General features: G+C 31.0%; 1 protein-coding gene across 1 annotated transcript in view; it reads left to right on the top strand.

The window, feature by feature from the left end:
* Uba2 (Ubiquitin-like activating enzyme 2) overlaps positions 1-3,454 on the top strand; it is a 74,522-nt gene extending 71,068 nt beyond the window's left edge. The window contains exon 19 of the mRNA XM_085816227.1: positions 3,235-3,454. Coding sequence (XP_085672353.1) covers positions 3,235-3,356 — 122 coding nt within the window. The 3' untranslated portion in view covers positions 3,357-3,454. The remainder of the gene's footprint in view (positions 1-3,234) is intronic.
* Positions 3,455-25,843: the final 22,389 nt, after the last annotated feature.

Below are 25,843 nucleotides of genomic sequence, written 5' to 3'. Positions count from 1 at the left end.
TGTAATTAAATAATACATTCCATAACATTCTCACTATACTACGTGCATAATGCTTCTTCCTCTCATATACACTAGCATAGTTTTTAAATTGTCCTTTCATTTTAAATGTGTTGGAAAGTAACATGTTGCCTTTTATCCTGATTTTCAGTCCCTTAAAATACATAGTTATATGAAATATATTAACTTAAAAGTCCATAACAAAAGCAAGTATATGTAAGTTTTGTAACTGATGTACAAATGAAGTAATGTACCCTTCTATTTATTGTACTTAAATTTCTAGTTGTTTCTAATAGTAATTATTTATTTAAACTATTCTTTTGAGAAAACCATGTAAAATTATATAAGAATCAAAAACTTTATATTGCAAATGTAGAAATAACTCTTGTGCATTAGTTTGAAATCCTGATTTTCAGTCCCTTAAAATACATAGTTATATGAAATATATTAACTTAAAAGTCCATAACAAAAGCAAGTATATGTAAGTTTTGTAACTGATGTACAAATTAAGTAATGTACCCTTCTATTTATTGTACTTAAATTTCTAGTTGTTTCTAATAGTAATTTTTTATTTAAACTATTCTTTTGAAAAAAACCATGTAAAATTATATAAGAAAAACTTTATATTGCAAATGTAGAAATAACTCTTGTGCATTAGTTTGAAATTCTGATACAACTGTTGCCCTTTTTTCTCTTTGCAATTTGATAAGTTGTAACTATCTAACAGGTTGCTCAGAGATTGAAAATAATTGCTAGGCCTTACCCCCCCCCCCATCATGTTTACTTTCTTGTTCTCCCCATTTATTTACTATCAGTTTTCTTAGCTCTCTTAAATAGTTGTGATTTCCAGTTTTTACTCTCTTATTTTTATTATGCTTCTAAAATATAAGTACATCTGTGTATTCACTCTTTTAAAACATATCTAAATGTATCTTGACATATCGCATCTGGGCAAGAGACTAAATAAGATCAACTGTCAACAAGCAAAGAATATTAGAGAAGTACAAGGGCTAGATATGTTGTGTGGTTTGTTGAAAGTTAACCTATATAAGATGGAGTTTCGGAAAGTAACAGCTAATTTAAATTAATGCTATCGTTAGTTTGTGAACGGAAACAGATGATGTAGAATTTTTTTTATATAATCACCTCATCAGTTTACATCTCAATGTTAGACCACTATAACTTGATTTCGTCAAAGAAATGTAGTGTTTGATTGCCCTTGTGAGTAGGAATGAGCAGTATTTATCTTCTGTAGGGGCCTTGGTGAGAGAAAATTGGTTTATGGAAATGCCATTTTCTCTTTCATTTTCTTTGCTGTTTAATTTTTTCTTAGATAAGGAAATGCATTCAAGAGGTATTTAGTATCAACGTCGACAGATAACCAAAATTTTATTCCAAATTTATCTGGTTTATTAGGCATATATTGTGTAAATCTACACCTAGCTTTAGATGAGAATAATTATTCATAAACTGTAATATTTTGTCCTGGCCGATAGCACATTTTGCAGTTTTCAATAAATTTTGTTCCACATGTCTGATGCAAGAGCAAATTTATCAGTCTGTAATCGAGATCTTGTTGTCTTTTCATCGAACCTTAAAAATCATTTTATTTCTTTGAATCTATCTCTTGATATAGTTTCTTTGCAAAACGGAATTCCCCATGCTTCAGATCACAAGGAATATAAATCTAAGCCAATTACTCCTCAAACATAGAATATAGTTACAAAAGCATCTAACTCAGCCAGAGATAACTTCCAGTCTTTATTTCCAAGTTGCCGATGAGCTTTGGATTCTGTACATTTCTTTATATGCAGCAAGATATCATCATCAATAAAAAGCTTGAAAGCACTAGACACTTTGTCCTCAGAAGCGCGACTCTTTGCAAAAGATGTTGGTCCTGCTGTTTTTTAGAATATTATAAGCAGGAACATGGCCACAAACTGAATTTTTGGAATTTATTTCATTCCATATAGTGTTATCAGGAGCCATAAAAACAGTTTTGCAAATACCCTGATCTGTTTTTGCCCATTTATTTCTGCTGAGTTCTTCGTTTACTTCGCTGTCTTCGGATTCACTAATAGTTTGTGTCTCGAATTCATCTTCAGTTTCTACAGAAAAATTATCAATTTCACCACTGTCACACTCATTTTCAGATAGCTCCTGCAACAATTTTTGAATTTCTTTATCCGTAAGACCTCTTTTCCGCTTATTAGACATATTTTATAAAAGTTGAAAAAAGTATAAAAATATCAGACTATCAGAAAACGATAGGGAATATATTTTAGCATATGATTCTCACAGCATAAAGGAAAGGTGATAATGAATATGAAGGCAAAATTCATATGTACTGAAATACTGATTTGGGATTACCAAAAAAATCTACTAATTGTTATCACCTGCAGTAAATAGCAGAAAGAGGGCTAAAAGTAAAGGGTTCAAAATGACCCCCCCCCCCCCCGGTCCGCCATTTTAGGAACATTCCAATATTTCAAAAACTAACAAATCTTCTTTTACAAATATTTGTTATCTATTTGGGGGGGGAAATCCAAACGGTTTCTTCCAATAAAACAAAAGTAATCAAATGTCAAAAGTATTCAGGAGTCAAAATAACTCCTACTGCCGTTCTAGTGTTAAAAGCGTATTCATATACACTGTTGTCTGTGTTATGTATATGTGTACATACACCATAATTATCAAACTGTATGAACAAATACATGCATTAAGTGTTATGTGATCAGGAATAGTTAATTTTGTTAATCATAAAATATACTACAGAATAGACCTCACAAGCTACCTATCTATGTCTTACTGACGATTTAGGCCCTTAAGTTGTCTTTATAGGATTTTGTAGTTATTGTTGTAGCAGCAAGGTTAAACAGGCAGAACATTGCTGGTTTGCATATACGAAAAAAAATATCTTGAATCATGTGAAAAAAAGTTTGTGGTCATATAGAAAAGTGATGTAGCATTTTTCAGATTGCTTATTAATTTCGAGCTTCTTCATATTGATGTGAAATTTTGTGTTTTTTTCCCAACCTACTTATGTTTCTTTACATTATTTATATAACTATAAATGTTCTAAACATAAGAATAAATATTTGTTCATTTTCTTTATTCATATGTTTCTTCTGAATAATACCTGTGTAAAGAGCATTTTTGACACATTAAATTTTATATGTTACTAACATTTTTTGTTGTATGTAGTGCTATTTTAAATCATAATTTTATGTCTTTCAGAAAATGTTTCTGATTCTGAAGATGTCATGAGAAAGGAAGGTGAAATAACGGTAATGTCTGGAAGTGATGATGAAAATGGTTTGCAGCCGCCTACCAAAAAGACAAAGTTCAGCTCAGACTAAATCACTGTGAGAATTCTAAACTCATGTACATTTTCTTTGTCATCTCATAATAAACTAAGCATTTTTTTAATAATATCAATAAACATCCTCTTTGTTAATGCTTTTGTTTGTATTCATTTTGTATCTTTTAACAAAATTTGCTGAATAATACTTATATTAAGGATTGGATTATTTAATAATTTAATAATGAATATGCTTCAATAAGAACATCTCTAAGGTAAAACTGAATCTTATTTATGTTACACATGAGAAAGATATTCTGCAATCAACCTATTTAACAGCTGGAAATAGATTTCACAGAAAAATTAGGAATATTTTTTTGGCTTTAATTGCTTGACCAGTTGTGAACTGTCCATTAATGTTATATATAATATGATTAGAATAAATTTCATAAGTAATTTTCTCAACACTAAAACTGTTCTTCCTCCTCCTCCTCTTCCAGTTTAATCTTTATGTGAACATTAAAATTAGAGTAACTTTTAATTTATGCTGAGTAAAATTAATGAAAAAATAGAAAGAAAATTGTTATTCCTGTCAGTTTAATATCAAAATGCTTTGTCTTACAAATAGCATAGTGTTGTCATTTATCTGTGATATGTTAAAGTCTATTATTATTCCTCAACTGCTTAAAAAGGTTATTTTTGTTTTTCTTTTACATATTGCCATTTTTTGATAACTAACAAAAAGAACCAGAAAACTTCAGATACACTTTCTAATATCTCAAAAAATTACCTTAAGTTTTTTTTTATTAACAAATATTTCGTTTTTACTGATTGCCAGTTTAATTCCGTTTATGAAATTGCCAGTTTATGAAAACTTGCCACACTTGACCTTCAAAACAAGAGGGAAAGTCAGGGTTCGTAGCAGTCCTTATATTTGAAAATAAAATATAAAGGCCCTTATAGGTGCTTACTTTTTCTTTAAAGCCCTTATTTTTTTGTTTTTAGTGCTTTTTTTTTTTTTTTTTTTTTTTTTTTTTTTTTTTAATGAACGCCCTATTTTCCCTGGTACCAAAGCCGAAACTAAATAAACAACTTTTCTTCCTAATGTGGAATGTCAGATGGTGAATCATACTCCCCGAAATAGCTTCTCCCCCTTTCTCTGCATTAGCATAACCTTTGGTGCGCACAAAGAGTACAGACAGGTGCCCGTCGTTATATTGGTCAAAGAATTGCGAAAGCAGTAGAAAATTTCGGTACATTCGGCATTCTTTTCCTCTCACCCAAATACTATACACGTTTAAATTTCTATCAAGATCTTAATAATTTGCATTCTCGTTCCGCTTGGTCAGTTCATATTCGTGTTTATTATGATCGTTATGCTTATATATATATATAAAATTCCAAAATATTTATGTTTTTAACAGTGCAGTTTCTAAAGAAATTGTGAATTTACGATTAATATCTTCATTGCATAATTTTAAAGTACTTCCAAAACTACGATTGAAAATCCATTATGATCGCATAAATGAAATGAATAGATATTCTCATTTAAATAGAAACTTAATTGCAACTGATTACATAAAAGTTTTTTTAGTAATAAATTATATTCTGCTCTGACTTATTTTTTAAAATTTTATGTATATGTTCATGTATTGCACGAAAAAACCAACATATTAACTTTACATTTGGCATATCGATTTTTATTAAGACTTGCTTTTTTGCATGTAACCAGGGTTCATAGCGGTCCTTATAAGTGCTTATAAGTCCTTATATTTGAAAATAAAATATAAAGGCCCTTATAGGTGCTTACTTTTTCTTTAAAGCCCTTATTTTTTTGTTTTTAGTGCTTATTTTTTGCTTTTAGTGCTTTTTTTTTAATGAACGCGCTATTTTCCCCCTACCAAAGCCGAAACTAAATAAACAACTTTTCTTAATATTGAATGTCAGGTGGTGAATCATACTCCCGGAAATAGCTTTTCCCCCTTTCTCTGCATTAACATAACCTTTGGTGCGCACAAAGAGTACAGACAGGTGCCCGTCGTTCTATTGGTCAAAGAATAGCGAAAGCAATAGAAAATTCCGGTACATTCGGCATTCTTTTCCTCCCACCCAAATACTACACGTTTGAATTTCTATCAAGATCTTAATAATTTGCATTCTCGTTCCGCTTGGTCAGTTCATATTCGTGTTTATTATGATCGTTATGCTTATATTATGAGCATATGTATGAATGTTTATAATAACATAGTTGCAGCAACTGCTGAATTCAATCTGGATTGAAAAGGACTAAAAGTTCTACGGTCTACCAACTCAAGCGAAGAATGATTCTATTCCGGAAATTTAACGCTGTCTGTTGAAAATTAGAATGAAAAACACCCCAGTTATTTGTTCTTTATTCTCCCAATACCGGCAGCTGTTGATTCCGATTGCATAATATCACATAGGGAAGAATTACGGGGCACATATTGCGCAATGTTTGCCATATTTCGCAGAGATAATTAATTTTGATGTTCTGTCCGAGATTTGTTTATGAACGCTTAAAAGAGTTTTACTGTGCTTGCTAAGCAGAATATTTTTCAGTTCCATTGGTTTATTTTTATATGATGCACATATCGAAATGTCAAAAGCTTTTATTTAGCAGAAAATTCTAAAGAGCGGCTACAGTCTACCCCCCCTCCCCGCTCCTCTTTTTCAAGTTACGCTCGACTGTCCGAATATTCGCCAATTTCCAAGTATGCAGGTTAGTTAAGCTTTTACTGTTAAAGGATGACTGCATGAAGCAAATCTCTGTCTTCTGATTTCAGAAATGTTCCTCTTTTTTACTTAAATTACTTTGCTTGCAATATCTGTTAAGGAAAAACTGATATACAATGTAAATTAAGAAAATGTTCAGATTTAAATTATTTAAATATCAATATGAGTGGAAAAGTAAATTGTATTTATTATTAGGTTGCAAGCGAATGCAATAAATATGCCTTATTATTATTTATTTTCTCTATTTTGAACTGAAATTTCATCATTAAATCTTGTAATATAGTTTAGTTCTGCATAGTTTTTTTTTCTCTCATTGTAAACTAGTTCTGTTAATTGAACTGTTATTTAAAATTTTAAAAAAAGTAATTATTTTCCATAGTTGAGGTAATGTTTATTCTCTCTTAATAAATACTGCATTTCTCATATTTTAAATTACAAGTCTAATTTTTAAGGTTAAGCAGTTGTGTATAATGTAATTAGACAGGTGCTTATTTTTTTCCTTAAAATGTGCTTGAAAAGTGCTTATAGGTGCTTATTTTTTTAACTAAAATGTGGCTATGAACCCTGAAAGTGAAATTATATTAATTTGTCTTGAATTTAATACACAAACTCGGCTATCTAATTTGTAATAATTATTGCAAAGCATTACTTTTGCTGTAAAATCAATTAGGCCATCAAAACGAAAATTGATTGCTCGGTGTACACCTCAAGCATGAAAGAAAAAGGCATTATGAGCAATGGGAAGCATGACTGGAAAATGTTCGAGTGTGCATTGTTCTAGCCCGTTCATATGAAAAAGACGAGCACCAGGAGGCAAGATTGGGAATCATTCAAGTAGGCACTGCTGAAGCCCGTTCATCTGAAACAGATGAGCCACAGGAAGTTAAACTGGAAATTATGACTGTTACATTTTTGGTTAAAATTAATTATTTATTTTTAAGTATTTCCCCACTTTGCATACATTAACCTTTTGTTGCATCATGTCCACTCTAGTAGACAAAAGTTTAAATTTGTTTATTCTTCTGTAAATGCCTTAACAAATTCCATTCCTGTGTTTATTCATTCTATATTATTAGAACTTTCAACTGTCGATCCTTAATGGCTGTATAGCATTACTAAGTAAAGCACGGAAATGGCTGCTACTTCCGTTTCCAAGTTAGTACAATTTCTCATAGTAAACATTATATAATACTGCCTACATTTTCTTATACTGCCATTTTTTATTCATAACTAGTAATTTTAAACATTTTATTTTAAATGTCAGTTTGAGAAAATTGTGGAGTGGGTAGATAAAGATCTACCGAAGAGAGTGAATTGAAACCCAAATGTACTGCTTATCAAACCAAAACACCAATGGAAATGTTTATGTTTGGCAAGGAATTTCTAGAACATTTGAATCCAATAGGTACTGGTTACAAAAGCGTAGCAAAATGAATTCAATCACAATCGACGAAATGAAGGTATTTTGAGGATGTGTATGTACATGTCAGTTGTAGATTTACCATTTAGAAGATGGTAATGATCATTGCAAACAAGGCATTAAATGATTTCAGATTCAATGACTGTAAATCGTTGGGAGGAGATTTGGATGCATGTACAGTTCACTACAGTGGATAGCATACATATATGTATGCTGTCCACTGTAGTGAACAAACTGTAGCAAATATTTAAAACAAAATTTGAATAAAATTAATTTTTTTTAATTATTACTAAAGTTATTTTAAGTAGAAAAAATACAAACATTTTCATTTAACTTCTCTAGATTATTTGTATGTAACAAAGGGTTAAACCCAAAAAGCCATTTTTCCACATGCAACAAATTTTAGGCAAGAATTTTACTTGATAAAAGTTGTCTAGCTAGGAGGAACATTTTAAAAACTTTTCTGAAAATGTTCTGTCTGGAGACACATGTTCAACCAATCAGACGAAAGTTCTGCTTCTGAAGGATCACGGTAACTTTCAATATGGCGATGTTTCTCACTGTGAAGTCATGGACGGTGGAAATAGAGGCCAATTTAATTGAAGAAGTAAAGAAAAAACCATATTTATGGGACATAGAGCACCCATATTATAGGGGGAAAAAAAGTCGGCTATGAAGAAATAGCAGAAAGTATGAAAGAAAGATTTCCGGAAAATGCAGGAAACTTTCAGTACGGTAAGTCAAAAATTTATATATGTATTGCTGTTTTGTTGTAATATAACTGCCTGAGTCATTTTAAAAATGGTTATATATTCATTAAATATATAATTGTGAAAATTTCAAAGTTGACAGTATTTTATGACGTTCTTGTAGTTCGGATTTTTTTACAAATTGTTCGTTGCCAAAAGTTCGCCAAATTTGTCGTATTTCATGCTGATTGTGTATTATCACTGTTATATAATAGAATTTTATTTCTTAAATTTAAGTTGAATAATTTCTTAAAATCCGTTTGTATATGTGCGGCTCTTCTCTAATTACTTACCTTTTAAATTGTTAACTGCATAATCAGTGACACATTTTAAACAGCATCAAAGATGCATAAAAAAAGAAAAGCATAGTTTGTAATAATGAGAATACTCATTAAATTTTTCTATTATTTTTATGTTATTAATGAAATACTTTTTGGATTATAAATACATTACAAACTATACTTTTATTGTAAATGCTACATATTGAAACTTTAGAAATTTATGGATTTATTATGCATGATGAAAAACATTTGTATATACATTCATTAATATAAATCTTATTCATTACATTAATACTAATATATATATCAACAACTTCTAAACCATCGCATCTCTATCTGTATGTAAATATATGACTTAGATGTGTGTATATATGTATGTATGAATATAAAAATGAACATTGCCAATTTGAAGTTACTTCTAATTCATATGACAATCATATAATTGGCAGCAACTATAGTCACCAGTTCTTTGCAAATTATTATGGATATTTATCAGATGAAAAATAATTGATGAGCATTTGGATACTAAAGAGTGTACACATTTTGTTTGTGGATTAATTCATAATTATATTATATGTATGATCTATGTAATATAAACATGACTAATGAATAATAAGAAATGTTACTTAAAACAAACAGTGCACAACTGATTATCACCTTCATGTGTGTTTACAGAATGGATTGTACTTTCCAATTGTGTGCATGGGCCTACCAGTGGCCGAAGCATTGTTGAACACTGGTAGTTTTGTCTAGAGTTTAGAATGCCACGAACGATGGGCATTTTCTTGGGTTCCCCCTATTTGTTACTGGTATATGAGCCAGTTTTAAAAAATCTTCTACAAAGCGATCCCTCTTGTTAGGCAGATATTCCTCGAGGCTTTGCCATAATCACATAAAACAAACTTGTGATGTGCACCTCTTAATTTCTAGAGTTGGTATAATTAATGTGTTTTAGGTACATTACCGAGTGTTCTATGGAACAGTAAACAACTCGCGTGTTTGATTGCTCATGTATTTATATGCTTTATTTAATTTTAATTTTGCTGAATAGTATCTGCTGGCTGTGAGGATGTAAATATCCAGCCATATAAATTTTTTGTCATAGAAGGTCTTTTTTTTTTTTTTTTTTTTTTTTTCTCTGTTTATATTTATGGACAGAACAGTAATTATGAGCCATAAAGTTAGTTCAGAAAATGCTTTCACCAAGTCACAAATTTTCCAGTGAGCCATCAAATTTTCATTGGAATGCAAATATCAGAAAATACACATAAATAATGTCTGATAAATAGACTTATCCAGCACACGTTTTAAACTGGTCTTGGTGTATGCAGAATTTGGCTATTACTGATGTAATTGATTGCTATAACCAGAAGTGTGTTTATCTGTCACTTGAACAGTATTCTTTTCATAAAGTAAATAATGCATAAATTAGTAAGGAACACTGATGTAAAGAGTTTATAAGATCTTCCTCTCTTTAGCTACATAAACTTTTATTAACTTCAGCTATAAAAAAGGTCATGTAACCGACAACCAGCGGTGGAACTTAAGAATCGTTATACAAACCATCTCTTAATTTTTTTGTATGATGTAAGAAATTCAAAAAAACAAGAAAACTGAACATCTGTTTTACATGCAGATTGATTTCTCAAGTTAACAGTAAAAACGGAAGTCTTCTAAAGATTATCTGTTTTGATTTTTAGTTAAGAAATGTATGTATGTTTATGTATACTTATTATGTACCTTAAATTTATAGACTTGATGCTTGCAAAATTTAAAAACCCGAGAAGCCAGTATTGGATGGAGCAGAAAAGAATGCTCACCTTTAAAAGTGGTAGTGGAGGATAGGATTTCATCCCGAAATGGGAGCATTTCCAACGCCTGTGTTTTTTGGATGATGGCAGAAGACATGCTCCAATTTGGACAATTCTTTCTCCTCAGATATCATACATGATGAAGTAAATGAGGTAAGTGTTTAATATTGTTGCATGCATATGGGTTCGTAATAAATTGAATGCACAAGTTCGATGAAAAGTGAATAAAATTTATTCTTATCGCAACAAATAATAACAAAATGCTTAGTTTTCATGAGACATATTCGTACAATATCTCTATATCTCACAGTTATTTTTTAAACTACAAAAACGTTCAACAGAACTTAATTTAAAACAGAGAAAGCTTTTGACATTGCTTGACACTTTAATTAGCATTTCCTAACTTTTGGCTTAAATATGAATTCTAAATTATTAATTATTCACTTTAAAAACTTTATTATAAAAAACTACTTTAGATATTTTTTTAGGTTATTTCATCATACCATTCGCAAACTGTTTCACAAGGGGTAGAGCCTTGTGGCTCAGGTACCCTGGTGTACCAAACACCGTTCCACGGAAGAACAGAGAAAGCTAATTCGATTTCCCCACGAATTTGCTACGGTAAACAACAACTTAATTGAGATGTTTTCCTCCAGCTTTTATGAGCTTTTTAAATGAAGCAGAGAATATTCTGGTATTTTCTCGATTTTTCCGGAAAGCAAAAGATAAATTTTGAGTGAACATGCTCATATATTTTAAATTTTTCGACATAGCTTTCTCTCCAAATAAGTCTCATCCTGCATTGCACGGGGATATAAAACAATTTTAATTAATTCTACTAAAATAGCTAAATAAATACAAAAACGGTAACAATACATTATCATTAATTTATAGCACTGGATGTATAAATATAATTTTAAGTAAATGAAGTAATTTAAATATTCTTATATGCAATGAATGCATAGGTTTAAAAGTAAAATTACAGCATTTTTGTTAACATCTAGAATTATTGTTGCATGTTGTTACCACAGTGATTATGGACTATGAATTTGCTGTTAATTTTCTGGTGAAAAAATTCCGGTATATTGCATTGTCACAGAAGAGAACAAAAATACTTGGTAACTTCCAGCTATACTCTTTTCTTCTATAAAACTTGTGGTTCATTTGGATGTTGCGGCGAAATAATCAACAGTGTCCAAAGCATTTAACATTTCTTGGTGAATAAATGGAATGGTACTTGTCCTCACTTTCTTCTGATGACATTTCTTGCACCTGAGACACAACTGCTTGTGCATTCCGCTGAAGCACACAGAGCATTATTTTCATCCACACTAACAAACTCCTCAAAACTAACATTTTTCAATGTCTTGTAGACTATTCCATTTCTTCAAGTGAAGTGGTATCATTACCACCAACTAATTCATCAACATGATATTCAACTTCATATCTCCAAGCTCCGCTGAAACAGTTCTGTATGCATTGCGCAAAAGGGAGGACAGTGATATACAGGACTTCCTATCCACTGCTTCTGCTGCACTTTTAAAAGCGCAGGAAACAGAAAACAACATAGAAGTTCTGTTTGGCAAGTATGTCGCTTCCTCCCTTTTTGGATATTTCCGATTTACGGAAAAGAGAGGAACTAAAAATTAAAATAGAGACATCAATTTTTTAAACGAAATTTTCCTAGCCGACTTTTATTGTTTTGTGTAATTTAAAATATGGTTTTTTCTTTGTAAAATAAAATTGGCTTCTATTTCTGATTTATGCTAACATGATTATAATACACATCACATTAATAGAAAAATGAGAAACTTTATTGCATTTCATGTTTTTATTTTAAGGAACATAAAATATTTATTGTACTAATAATACTTGATAAGCATTTCGATTAGATATTTTTAATTCAATTAACAGCAAAAACTGAAATCTTGTTCAGTCTCATTTTCTGTTATAATTTTTGGCATGAATATTAGTATAATGTAACAATATAATACTTTTGTAATATTTTTATGATAATCTAATTTTAGGTAACTCAATCTTAAATGGATATATACAAGGGCTGTTCAGAAAGTATCGAGACTGAATTTATTATGCAAAACAGGTTTTGAGTCAATCTCCTTCAAAATATGCTCCATCGGCAGTAACACATTGGCAGCTCCATTGGCCCAACGATTTTTCCAGTCCTCGAAACATTTCTGGAACTCTGACTTTGGGATGGCTTGAAGCTGCTGCATTGAATTCTGTTTTATGCTCTCAGTGTCCTGAAACCGGTGTCCTTTTAAGGTGTTTGTGATCTTGGGAAAGAGGAAGAAATCTGGAGGTGACATGTCCAACGAGTAAGGAGGATGTGCTACTTGGATTGTTCCGTGTTTTGTCGGGAACTGCTGCACAAGATGGCTGGTGTGCGCTGGGGTTCCGTCATGATGAAGCATCCAGCGAGAGAACGGCCACAACACCGGTCCTTTTCTGTGAACAGTCTCTTAATCTCCCCATGACATCCAAGTAGAATTCCTTGTTCACTCTCTGCACTGTCACAATTCCATCTGCGAAAAAAAAAAAAAACACAAGCAGCGTGACTTTGATCTGGCTTCGCACTTACCGTGCTTTCTTTGGCCGAGGAGACCCGGGGCTTTTCCATTGTGACAACTGCTGCTTTGTTTCGGGATCGTATCAGTAAATCCACAACTCATCCCCAGTAATGATGAGCTTCATGAACTCCGGATAGTCGCTTGCGCTTTGAAACAAATCAGGTGAGATAGCCAGTCATTGGAATTGCTGATCCTCAGTGAGGAGACGCAGCACAGGCTTTGCAGGCACTCAGTGCATGTTCAAGTCCTTTCTCAAAATTTCATCACATGATCCTATAGAAACGCCCGCTCCTGTGCAATTTCTCGGACTGTTAAACGACGATCAAAGCGCACCACAGCCTGCACTTGTGCAATCTTGTCCTCATCGTGAGAAGTGGATGGGCATCCGGAACAGGGATCACTGTCCACCGATATCCGACCCTCCTTGAATTGCCTCGAAAACCCAAGCATGACTCATCACCTTATCTCCAAATGTTGTTTTCGTCATGTCGTAGGTTTTGGTGCCCATTTTACCGAGCTTAAAACAAAAATTGATACAGATTCGCTGCTCTGTGTTTTCAGACATTTTCTGTTTTCGACGAATGCGCGCAAACACTCCATATGAAAGAAGACAGTGGAACTGAACAGCGCGCTGTACAGACCTGCCAATTTTTATAAAATGAGGTGAAACATATGCGTGCATGATGCGCACAGTCGCACCACTAGGGGATTTCTGGAATAAATAGAATAAATTCCGTCTCGATACTTTCTGAACAGCCCTCGTATAACTCAAAAGATTCTTTTGTCATACACATGTTAAGTATTCACCAAGTGATGAAACAAACGCTTAAAAAAGAGTTTTGAAAATTCAAAATATTCTGCTATTTGGATAAAGCACAAAATTGACAAAAGGGCAGAAAAGTAATAAAACTCATTTGTATTTAATTCATATTGATTACAGCAAAGCATTTGTTATACAGATGTTAAGTATTCACCAAGTGATAAAACAAACACTCAAAGAGGAGTTCTAAAAATTCAAAATATTCTGCTATTTGGATAAAGTATGAAATTTAACAAAAGGCAGAAAAATAATAGAAAACATTTGTATTGGGAATTTAAACAAAAAAATTGAGCAAGTATCCTTTATGAAATATTACAAAGAATCGGAGTAAAAATATATACAATTTAAAAGTAATAATTAATGCAATAAACACATTTCATTCTACCAAGGTACTGAGCCAACAGTATTAAAATACTTACAAAATATGTTTTGCATGTACTTGGCTTGTCGAGTTCCTCGGTGACTCACTGTTGGAAGTGAAGCAAGTGCATTATGCCAGTTACCAAGGTTCAAACCTTTCTGTGCACATTGTCTTCATCTATACTAAACTTGGGAATATAAAGAGATGAGGAAGTGGATCTTAAAAAATTGTGTAGACAGCAAGTAGCCATTATAAAATGTTTGGCATTTTGAGGGGAAGACAGTATGTTCAACTTGTATAACTGAAATCTTGCAGCCAGAATACCAAAAGCATTTTCAAATACTCTTCTGGCTCTTGACAAACGGTAATTAAAAATTCTCTTAGGGTGATTTAACTTTTGCCCAGGGTAAGGTTTCATTACATTTGGACAAAGAGGAAATGCCTCATCAGCAACTATTACATATAGTACTTTAACTGTACTGTAAGGTAATTGATTTGCCTCAGGAATATTTAAGGTATTATCATCAATAGTCATTTTTAGCATACTTTTTGCCCAAACACCACCATCACTAACCTTCCCATTTGTCCCAACGTCAGCATACAAGAATTTCAGATCTGCATCTACAAGTGCTAGTAGAACAATACTGAAATCCCCTTTGTAATTATAATACAATGATTCAGACTTGGGTGGTGGACGGATTTTGACATGCTTTCATTCATTGCTCCGACACAGATCGGGAAATTCAATAATTTGTAGAAGTTTTTCTCTATTTCCAACCAATCTTTCATAGTGTTTGGAACTTTAAAAAAAAAGCGGCTGCAGAAATGCTGAAATAGCTTTGCAAACTTCTACAATTATGCCCAAGATGGTATTTTGAGCAATTCAGAACCAGAAGGATAAGGAGCTTTGTGTTTTTCCTAAGGGGAAATTATAAGAAACTTGAATTATTTACATGTGTATTAAATTAATACCTGATAATTATTTATAAGAATACATGTATTGGTTGTTATAGAGCTGGGTATATACATAATCAAACGAATGAAAGTGGGATACGCCTATTAAAATCCAATGAAGAAAAATATGAATTACAATTTGAAGACTACATAAATTCCAATCTACAAAGTCGTAATAGGATCTTAAATAGTCCTTCTCTCCTTTTACTTATGTTATAATATATATATATATATATATATACAGTGATATGCGTTTAATGCGAAAACGCTTAACACAAAATAATACAATGGTTCAAACAAACTACTATGTATTTTCATGCATTTTTTTTTTCTCTTTTTAACACGAAATGAAAACCACTTAAATATTTCAGTGCCCTCTTTCGTGTTAAACGATTTACAATGTATATATATATTAGCAGCTAGGTAACCAAATAACATGCAGATACAAAAATTAATTACCTGTTGCCAAAAAATCTAAGAGTAACAGTTCATCTTTCTCCAGGAGGAATTGCTTCTCTAAATTTAGTATTATTTTTGGCAATTAGCGTTGAGATGCTATTGTGTATAAACTCAAATGCATTGGTATCCATGTGGATCCATCGTCGATATCTCTCGGAATCCTAAAAATAAATAATAGCATCCTTAGACAACAAAATAAGATTTCATGAAAGCTGCTTATAATTAAATAACTGGATTATTTAATTTTGCTAGTTGCTAATATTACCATGCAGATGGAGTGAAAGCTTTACTTAAGTTTTTAAAACAATATCTGGGATATTGATAAAGATATTAAACATAACATCTGTAACATTAAGTATTTGTACATAAATATATGCCTTGGGATTATTAGCTGTATTTTTATATTAATATATAAACTTGGGATAATTAACTATATACATAATCTTAATTTTAAACTATAAACAAATTTGTACAATAACATCAGGGTTCATACAATCCTTAAGAGTCCTTAAATTTTTTGGAATCGATTTTTGGTCCTTAAAAGTCCTTAATTTTGGCCAAAATCAGCACAAGGTCCTTAATTTTAATCATCAGAAATTTCTGTCTGTTTTTACAACTGCCATTTTGAGTGTGAATTAGCATTTTGGAGGAATGTTTTTGACGATTCACTGGCGTATATGGTTATCTTTTGAATGGTTTCATGGGTTACAATTTGTTTCTATTTCTTATATAAATGACGGGATACTTGAGTTTCTAAGCAAGAAGTGAAACATAAGCATGTCAAAATTCATTTTTTTCCAATAAACAGCACTTAAACAACTTTTCCCTTTTGGAAATGTGAATTTTTTTACTAAACGGTTCTAAATTTGGCGACTTTAAGATAAATTTTTATAGAAAATTTTTAATCCCGAGATCTGAGAATTTTTCGACGATTTTTTTAAAACATCGTAACATTGATAGATTTATATTATAAGAAATTATATTTAAAAATAACATTAAAATAACAAACATTTTTATTTTTCCCTCTCGTATTATAAAGTTTCATTTTGGCAACTTATACAATATTTTGAATCTGAAAAATAAACAAGGTTAATGCTATAAAAGCACAATTTACGAAATAGCTCTTAGCAAAAGCAAAATTAGCTATGTAATTAATTTTAAATGTTTTCTTTTTAATTTTTTCATAGTAAGCATTTTTCTCATGTAATTGTCTCAGAATATTAAAAGTTCTCAGAATATGCATCAGTTTTCTCTATAAAATTAATTTTACACTTTTTTCCAAAGTATTTCTGGCTTTTTGCTGTTACAGAATAGGTAGGGATAATTTTTCTTTATGATTTTAGGCATTGCAGTTTGAAGTTTAGAAGGATTTGAAGGCAAGGTTCTGGAAGACACACAATTCTGGAAGATTCAAGAAATATGTGACAAATAAAAAATGTCTCCATGGTATCAACATGTAATGGATGTATTTTACAGAAAGTTTGAGATGAATTTCTTACTTTTTGGAGAGTTTCTGGAAGAAAAATGAAAACATAATACAGTCAAAAGTCGTTAATTCGGACACCTATAATCCGGACCTCAAAGCTAAAAACTTTCTGCGCATAAGACCTTGACTACTGCGCATATGCGTGTGCGCAAGTGCAGAATACGTTTTCGCCTGCGCGTTTAATGTATAACGGACGATGTAAACTAAAATTATCTAATTATCTATTTCAGTTAATGTTAATGATTGCGTTGTTCCTTAATCTTCGAATTGGATCCCGTTTATTATTTTTTGCAGACTGTAAGAGCAATTTTATAAAAGTTAACTTGAACTTTCGATTATGTCAAATAGAATTTCCGATGCTGGAACTTCCAAAGGATCTACAAAACGAAAGTATGTTTCGATGTCCAACAAACAAAAAGTGGAATTGCTGCAAAAAATGGATAAAGACATGAAGAATGTGACAGAGAGGTTAGTGAAAACGAAAAAATTTCGATTGACAAGTTAGTCGGTATTCTCGGCACAGCAATTAACGGGACTTTGTAACTGAACAAGAAATTATGTCTGTTTATAGAATTAAAGAGAAAGTATCACATAAAATGAAGCAACTTAAACAACTTACATTGAAAGAAATGTTTAATAAAGTAAGAAAATATATATTATGCTTTTTTTTTTTTTTTTTTTTTTTTTTTTTTTTTTTTTGTAAATTTTGATATTCTTTAGATCATAATTGTTCTTTATTTCATTAATTACGGTTTCATATTTTTAATTTTAGAATTTCTGCATGCCATCTTACGAGATTTAAACTGATGATCTATAATCCGGAATCGCCGAAGTCCCGACGAATCCGGATTAACGACTTTTGACTGTATTTGAATGTTTTACTTCTGATACTACAATCTTTTTCTTAACATGTCTATCTTCCCTTTATTTTCTTTACTTTTCACTAGATACAAGGATGGAAAATATCAAAAATGCTTCTAATGTTATCACATGGGCAGACATTATAGAAAGGGATTTTTTTATTAATAAAGAAATTGAATACTTACAATTTAAAAGATTCATCTAATATCAGTGTTCGTACACATTTCTGCACACAGAAATTAAGTACATTTAAGGACCATTAATGAAAAAAATTAAGACCTATGAGCAAATGGGAACTGAATAAATTTAATTAAAAAAATTATCCATGCCTGAATTTCACTTTTGTAAAATCACCATCCTAAAAATGAAATAGATCACTAAGTAGTATGCATTATTAGCAAACATGAATTAACATAATTATTAATAAGTTTGAGAATAAAATAAACTTTTTGCAATTTATCAAGTAGCATTAAATATTTTAAACTTATAATAGTTGGACATATTTGAAAGAAATAAGTGACATTTACATTTTACTAACAGTTAGCTTTATCTTAATTTTTTTACGTCTCATTTTGTCACATACTTGGTCAGTCTAGAGGTTTAGTAAATAAGCAGGTAGATTTTGTGTCAAACTGCATACGTTAAAATGAGAAGTAAGACCATAATCAGCATGATTCATAACAAAGAACTGGATGTTGTCACCACTGCCTGTCTAGAGAGAGACCTGCTGATTAGAACAAACCTGAAAGGCCTATGTAGACACAGTTGGCAAGTGTTGAAAGTTAGTCAGGCTCTGTTTGATGCAGTTAGTGTCATAGCTTTGTAAAGAGTTCCAGGGGTTGTAACCCAGTTAATATACTTTAAGGTTTCAATAGCCATTAAGGCAGCAGAGGTGATAAGATATTTTGTATTATTTTAAGTCTCAGTAGATACAAAGCATAAGTTTTACTTGAATTTTTATATTTTATCTTCTGACCACAGTGAGAATTAATGAAACACAATTACTTGCTTTAATATGTAGAGATACTTTTTAAGGGTAAGCAGTTAGTTATAAATAACTAAATTAGGTAGTTTGATAACTTTGGATTATGAATTTACATGACCACTATTAAATTTAATTTTTAACAACATTTGTTAAAAAGCCCTATTAAAATCAAAATCTAATAAAGTTTCACAGTTTAAAATACATGTAATTTATGAATTTGATTCTTAAACGATATTAGGATAATAACACATTAAAAGCTACAAAAATATTTGTTTTGTAGCAACAACACTCAACAAAATATTTATTTGTCATTTTAATTTGAAGCCTTCCCAGACATTTTGGCTAGTTTATATCAATGTTAAGCATCTTTTCTAACAATTAAAGATTTGTCTCACTATGCTTGCTAGTTTCTGCGTGCTTTATGTCCTAACTTGTCAACCTCTCCACAATGTACCTATGAGGGTTACTTGATCTGGTAAAAGTTAAATAGTCCGAAACCTCCGACAGATGTGAAGCATATTATCGCTATGTCTGAAAGTATTTACAATATCAGACAAAAGTTTAAATAAGCTTCTTATTTAAAAAGAACATAGAACATAAAGGCTTTTTCTGATGCTAACAAAATCAATAACAGCTCACGGTGACGTAATTAAACAAGAGTCTAATTCAAACTAAAAATGCGGACTAGTCATCAAAGATTATACAATTTAATTTGGCTCAGTAACTCTATCATATGAGGAAATAGAAGTGGGAAATTACAGTAAAGGCTCAAATCATAAACTATTGGGTAATTTACATAATAATAACTGCACATATCTTTGAAGAATAATTTTCTTTATGTATTCAGTTTCTTTCTTCAACAAGTTTCCTTTTCATTTTAGAATTTTTGGATTTAATTAAGGATTTCTGTTAGTCTAAAAAACACTAAATGCATTTTGAATTTATACAAATGGTGGCTAATTTTATTTCTTTAGTAATATGAACATTCAAAAGAACTATGAAATATATATGGTAAAGGCCGGTTACAGAGCTGATGTGCCAGAATTTTTAGAATTTAGTGACACACCGAACAACAAAATCTAGAAATGGCAAAACTTTTAGAATTTAGAGCAGACATTGGAAGCAGAACTTAGAAGGGCACTAGGCAGCAGAATTTAGGATCCACAGAGATTGCATCAGGTGGGAAAATGTGTACCAGCTCTGTGTATGATACATTAAGACATATAAGATTAATCTTTTAAATTGAAAGTTTTCAATTTATTTATTAATAAAAACATTCCTATCTATAATGTCTGCCCATGTGATAAGATTAGAAGCGTTTTTGATATATTCCATGCTTGTGTCTAGTGAATAGTAGAGAAAATAAAGGGATGATAAACATGTTAAGATTCTAGTATCAGAAGTAAATCATTCAAATATTATATTTTCATAGTTCTTCCAGACGTTCTCCAAAAAGTAAACAATTCATTGCAAACTTTCTGTAAAATACATCCATTACGTGTTGATATCATGGAGACATTTTTCATTTGTAACATATTTTTCGAATCTTCTAGAATCGTGGCTCTATAAATCTTGCCTTCAAATCCTTCTAAACTTTCCAAGCTGCAATGTCTAAAATGCTAAAAAAAAATTTTCTCTACCAATTTTGTAACAGCAAAAGGCCAGAAATAGTTTGGAAAAAAAGAGGGGGGGAGGGAAAAAGTATAAAATTAATTTTATAGAGAAAAACTGATGCATATTCTAAGAATTCTAAATACTCCAAGACAATTATATGGAAAAAACTCTTACTATGAGAAAATTAAAAAGAAGACATTTTTAATTAATTACATGGCTAATTTTGCTTTTACTAAGAGTGGTTTCATAAATTGTGCTTTATAGTATTATACTTTGTTTATTTTTCAGATTCAAAATATTGTATAATAAGTTGCCAAAATAAAACTTTATAATATAACAGCAAAAAATAATAATGTTTTATTTTAATCATAATTTCAATATATTACCATTATTTTAATGAAATTTATCAATGTTACGATGTTTTAAAAAAAATCGTCGAAAAATTCTCATATCTCGGAATTTTTCTATAGAAACTAATCTTAAAATGTTGATAAGTTGCGAAATTTGGAACTGTTTAATAAAATAATTCACATCTCCAAAGTGAGAAGTTGTTTAAGAGCTCTTTATTAGAAAAAATGAATTTCAAAATGCTTATGTTTCACTTCTTGCTTAGAAATTCGAGTATCCCATCATTTCTATTAGAAATAGAAACAAATTATAAACCATGAACCCATTCAAAAGATAACCATATACATCAGTGAATCGCCAAAAGTATTCTTCCAAAATGCTAATTCACACTCAAAGTGGCAGTCGTAAAAACAGACAGAAATTTCAGATGATTCAAATTAAGGACCTTCTACCGATTTTGGCCAAAATTAAGGACTTTTAAGGACCAAAAATCGATTCTAAAAAATTTAAGGACCGTGCGAACCCTGTAATATGTCTTAATGCATCATATACAGAGCTGATACTAGGCATTTTCTCACCTGATGCAATCTCTGTGGATCCTAAATTCTGCTGCTTAGTGCCTTTCTAATTTCTGCTTCCAATGCCTGCTCTAAATTCTAAAAGTTTTGCCATTTCTAGATTTTGTTGTTCGTTTACTAAATTCTAAAAATTCTGCCACACCAGCTCTGTAACCGGCCTTTACACTATATATATATTTCATATTTTTTCTGAATGTTCATATTGCTAAAGAAATAAAATTAGCCACTTTTTCTATACATTCTAAATACATTTAGTGTTTTTTAGAATAATAGAAATCCTTAATCAAATCCCAAAATTCTAAAATGGAAAGGAAATGTGCTGAAGAAAGAAACTGAATACATAAAGAAAATTATTCTTGAAAGATATGTGCAGTTGTTATTATCTAAATTACCCAATTGTTTGATTTCAGCCTTTATTATAATTTCCCATTTCTATTTCCTCATATGATAGAGTTACTGAGCCAGATTAAATTAAAATTAAATTCTATAATCTTTGACCACTAGTCCACACTTTTAGTTTGAATTTGACTGTTCCTGTTTAATGACGTGGCTGTGAGCTGTAACTGATTTTGTTAGCATCAGAACATGCCTTTATGTTCTAAGTTCTTTTTAAATAAAAAGCTTATTTTAACCTTTGTCTGATATTGTTGTTATTTTCAGCCATAGCGATAATTTGCTTCATGTTTGTCGGGGGTTTGGGACTATTTAACTTTTACCAGATCAAGTAAACCCTCATAGGTCCATTGTGGAGAGGTTGACAAGTTAAGAGATAAAACACGCAGAAACTAGCGAGAGCATTGGTTTGCATATTGAGACAAATCTTTAATTGATAGAAAAGAAGCTTAAATAGATGGAAATCCATATAAAACAGCCAAAATGTTTGGGAAGGCTTCAAATTAAAATGACGGATAAATATTTTGTTGAGTGTTGTTGTTACAAAATGTAGATGTATCGTAGCTTTTAATGTGTAATTATTCTAATTTTTTTTACGAATCAATGTCATAAATTACATCTATTTTAAACTGTGAAATTTTATTAGATTTTGGTTTAAATAGGGCTATTTTAACAAATATTGTTAAAAAATGAAATTTAATAGTGGCCATGTAAATCCATAATGACTTAAGGTTATCTAACTACCTAATTTAAGGTTATCTAACTAACTAATTGGTCAGCCTTAAAAATTATCTCTATATATTAAAGGGAGTTATTATTGCCTTTCATTAATACTCACTGTGGTCACAAGATGTAAAAATTCATGTAAAACTTATTCTTTGCTTCTAGTAAGACTTAAAATAATACAGAACAACTAGGTACTTTAATGACTTATTGGAACCTTGAAGTATATTAACTGGGTTACAACCCCTGGAGTTCCACATGAAGCTACGGCACTAGCTGCATCAAACAGATGCTGACTAACTTTCAACACTTTCCAACCGTGCCTACATCAGGCCTTTCAGATTTGTTCTAATCAGCAGGTCTCTCTCTAGACAAGCAGCAGTGGTGACAACATTGAGTCTTATATTATGGTTTGGTTTGGTTTGGATTATTAGATTACGGCAAAGCACTCGAGGGCTATCTGCCTTAAGGGAGGAATGCCTTCGTGGAGGACTTCTTAAGGGAAACTGGCTCGTATACACGTTACACATGGGGAAAAACACGAAAACGCCCATGCAGCCAGCCCGTTCGCGGGATTCAAACCTCGGACCGAACTACCAGTGTTCAGCGACGTTACCGCTCGGCCGCTGGTGGGCTCTCTTGAATCATGCTGATTATGATCTTACTTCTCATTTTAAGTAAACCCTCACAGGTATGCCGTTTGACATAAAATCTACCTGCTATTTACAGGTATGGGACAAACTGATGACTGACCAGGTATGTGACAAAATGAGACATAAAAAAAATCAACATAAAACAGCTAACTGTTAGTAAAACATATATGTCACTTATCTTCTTTAAAATATGTAAATAATAACAGTGTAAAGTATTTAATTGATAAATTGCATAAAGTTTATTTTATTCTCAAACTTATTGATAATTATGTTGATTAATTCATGTTTAGTAATAATGCATACTACTTAGGGATCTATTTTATTTTTAGGATGGTATTACAGAAGTGAAATTCAGGCATAGATAATATTTTTAATTGAATTTATTCAACCCATTTGCTAATAGGTCCTTAATTTTTTTCGTAAATGGTCCTTAAAAGTACTTAATTTCCGTGTTCAGAAATGTGTACGAACCCTGTAACATGCCTTATAGGTGAAACTTATATTAAAACCCACAAACATATATTTAAATGCGCATCAATAACTGAAAATTAAATAATAAGTTTACATCAAACACAGAACTAAATAAAAAAACAAAACATAATATAAACAGGATTACATGTTTCTCACCCTTGAAATTCGATATTTAATTCTACTTAATAATAATATTGTAATTAAAAATAAATTTTAATTATGTAAACAGTACATGATTAGAATTCATTATAATCTTGATGCGTATTAATACAAACATTTTAAATTAGAATGCATAACAAAAAGTTCATAATATTCAAATCTATTAAAAAGTTTAACAAATTGTAAATTGAAATATAAGTTTGGAAAAGGAAATTTATTGAAAAATATAAATAAAACATTCCTACCTCCAATGCTTACTCTCGCATCAAATTTTCTTAGCATCCTAGCTGTTTCCTTCTTAAGAGCCATTTTCTTAACCAGGTACTTCTCTTTGCACATTTTTTCTGTTTTGCTTTTAGAATCACCAGAATGGAGATTAACTTGATAGCAATCACCTTTCTGTTATCTTCCATAACTTACAATAAAATTTAAAACGAAAAGAGTGTGAGCGATACAAAACAACACGAGAAAGGAAACATCACTTTTGCCTGCTCTGAACGATAACTGATTCTTGCTTGGCTTTCAGCCTGTTCACCAAGTGAAGATGGTAACCGTATTAATCTATTAAAAAGTTTAACAAACTGTAAATTGAAATATAAGTTTGGAAAAGGAAATTTATTGAAAAATATAAATAAAACATTCCTACCTCCAATGCTTACTCTCGCATCAAATTTTCTTAGCATCCTAGCTGTTTCCTTCTTAAGAGCCATTTTCTTAACCAGGTACTTCTCTTTGCACATTTTTTCTGTTTTGCTTTTAGAATCGCCAGAATGGAGATTAACTTGATAGCAATCGCCTTTCTGTTATCTTCCATAACTTACAATAAAGTTTAAAACGAAAAGAGTGTGAGCGATACAAAACAACACGAAGAAGGAAACATCACTTTTGCCTGCTCTGAGCGATAACTGATTCTTGCTTGCCTTTCAGCCTGTTCACCAAGTGAAGATGGTTTCTCAGAATTGTTCTACCAAACGTTTCGTTCCGGCAACAAATATCATATATGATAGAGCTATAATAGAGAATTAAAATATTAGGTGATTGAACATTAATAACAAATAAAAATTAATTCATTGAGTTTTAAAATTTCTTTTAATAATTTAAAAATTAAAACCACATTACAATCATCCAAATATTACAAAACTATATTAAAGGAATACAGATTTAAATAAATAAATGTACAAAAAATTTCATGTCTTATACCCTTGCTCTTATATATAGTATGCAAAAGTAAGCTTTAACATGTCTTCTCAATACAGAGGTAGATCTAAAAGTTTGGTCTTTCACATAAAATCTGTTATGCAATAAATTAATCTTGCAAACATATAATAGTGACAATACTACATAAATAAATTTTAGGTTGTTAGAGAAATCATATATATTCTTGTTTTGATTGTTTGCTGCATGAAGTGATGTGCTAGATCGGGTACTTTACCATAAAGCCACATTATGCATAATTAGCTTATTTCTTTCGCCATGTCTTCAGCTTGACATTAAACACTTTTAACCTGATCTTTCTTGTAAGATTTTAACTAAATTTCTGTGAAGTTACAGTAACTAATAAACATTACACTAAAAAAAAAAAAAAAATACGGTTAAACAGCTGACATAAAATTACAAAGGAAAAACAAGGTTGCACAATCGGTCTTTGTAAAAATAATTATCACCAAAAAGAAGCTAAGTCAAACTGGTGATGCTTGGCGCAAAGGAAATATATTAAGCCAAAAAAGATGCATACAGTATGGCTTTAACAGAAAAGTACCTTAGTTGGTTCTGAAATGTTTAAAATTGAGTAGTGTTCTATGACTAACTTTTTCACGAAAATGCCTTCAATCCCACAGAAATAAAACAAAGTTTGGATTACATATCTTGTAAACCATCACCTTCCTGTTCTAGTGAAAATAATCAGCAAAACAATTTCACACTGGACATAATCTGTAGATAATTCTCATGAATATAGGGCAGATCACTCCCATCAGAAAATATAACTTATGCTGAGGAGGAAACATCAAATGACAGGTGATTAAGTCAAAGAAATAATAGCAAGATTGATCTATCTAAAACAGCATTCTATAGTAAC

This window comes from Stegodyphus dumicola, chromosome 4 (assembly GCF_044657685.1).
Source record: "Stegodyphus dumicola isolate Sdum_Otavi_A_Nest chromosome 4, ASM4465768v1".
Classification (NCBI taxonomy): Eukaryota; Metazoa; Arthropoda; class Arachnida; order Araneae; family Eresidae; genus Stegodyphus; species Stegodyphus dumicola.
The sequence above is the reverse complement of the archived record's forward strand: the minus strand, read 5'-3'. Positions and strand labels throughout refer to the sequence as shown.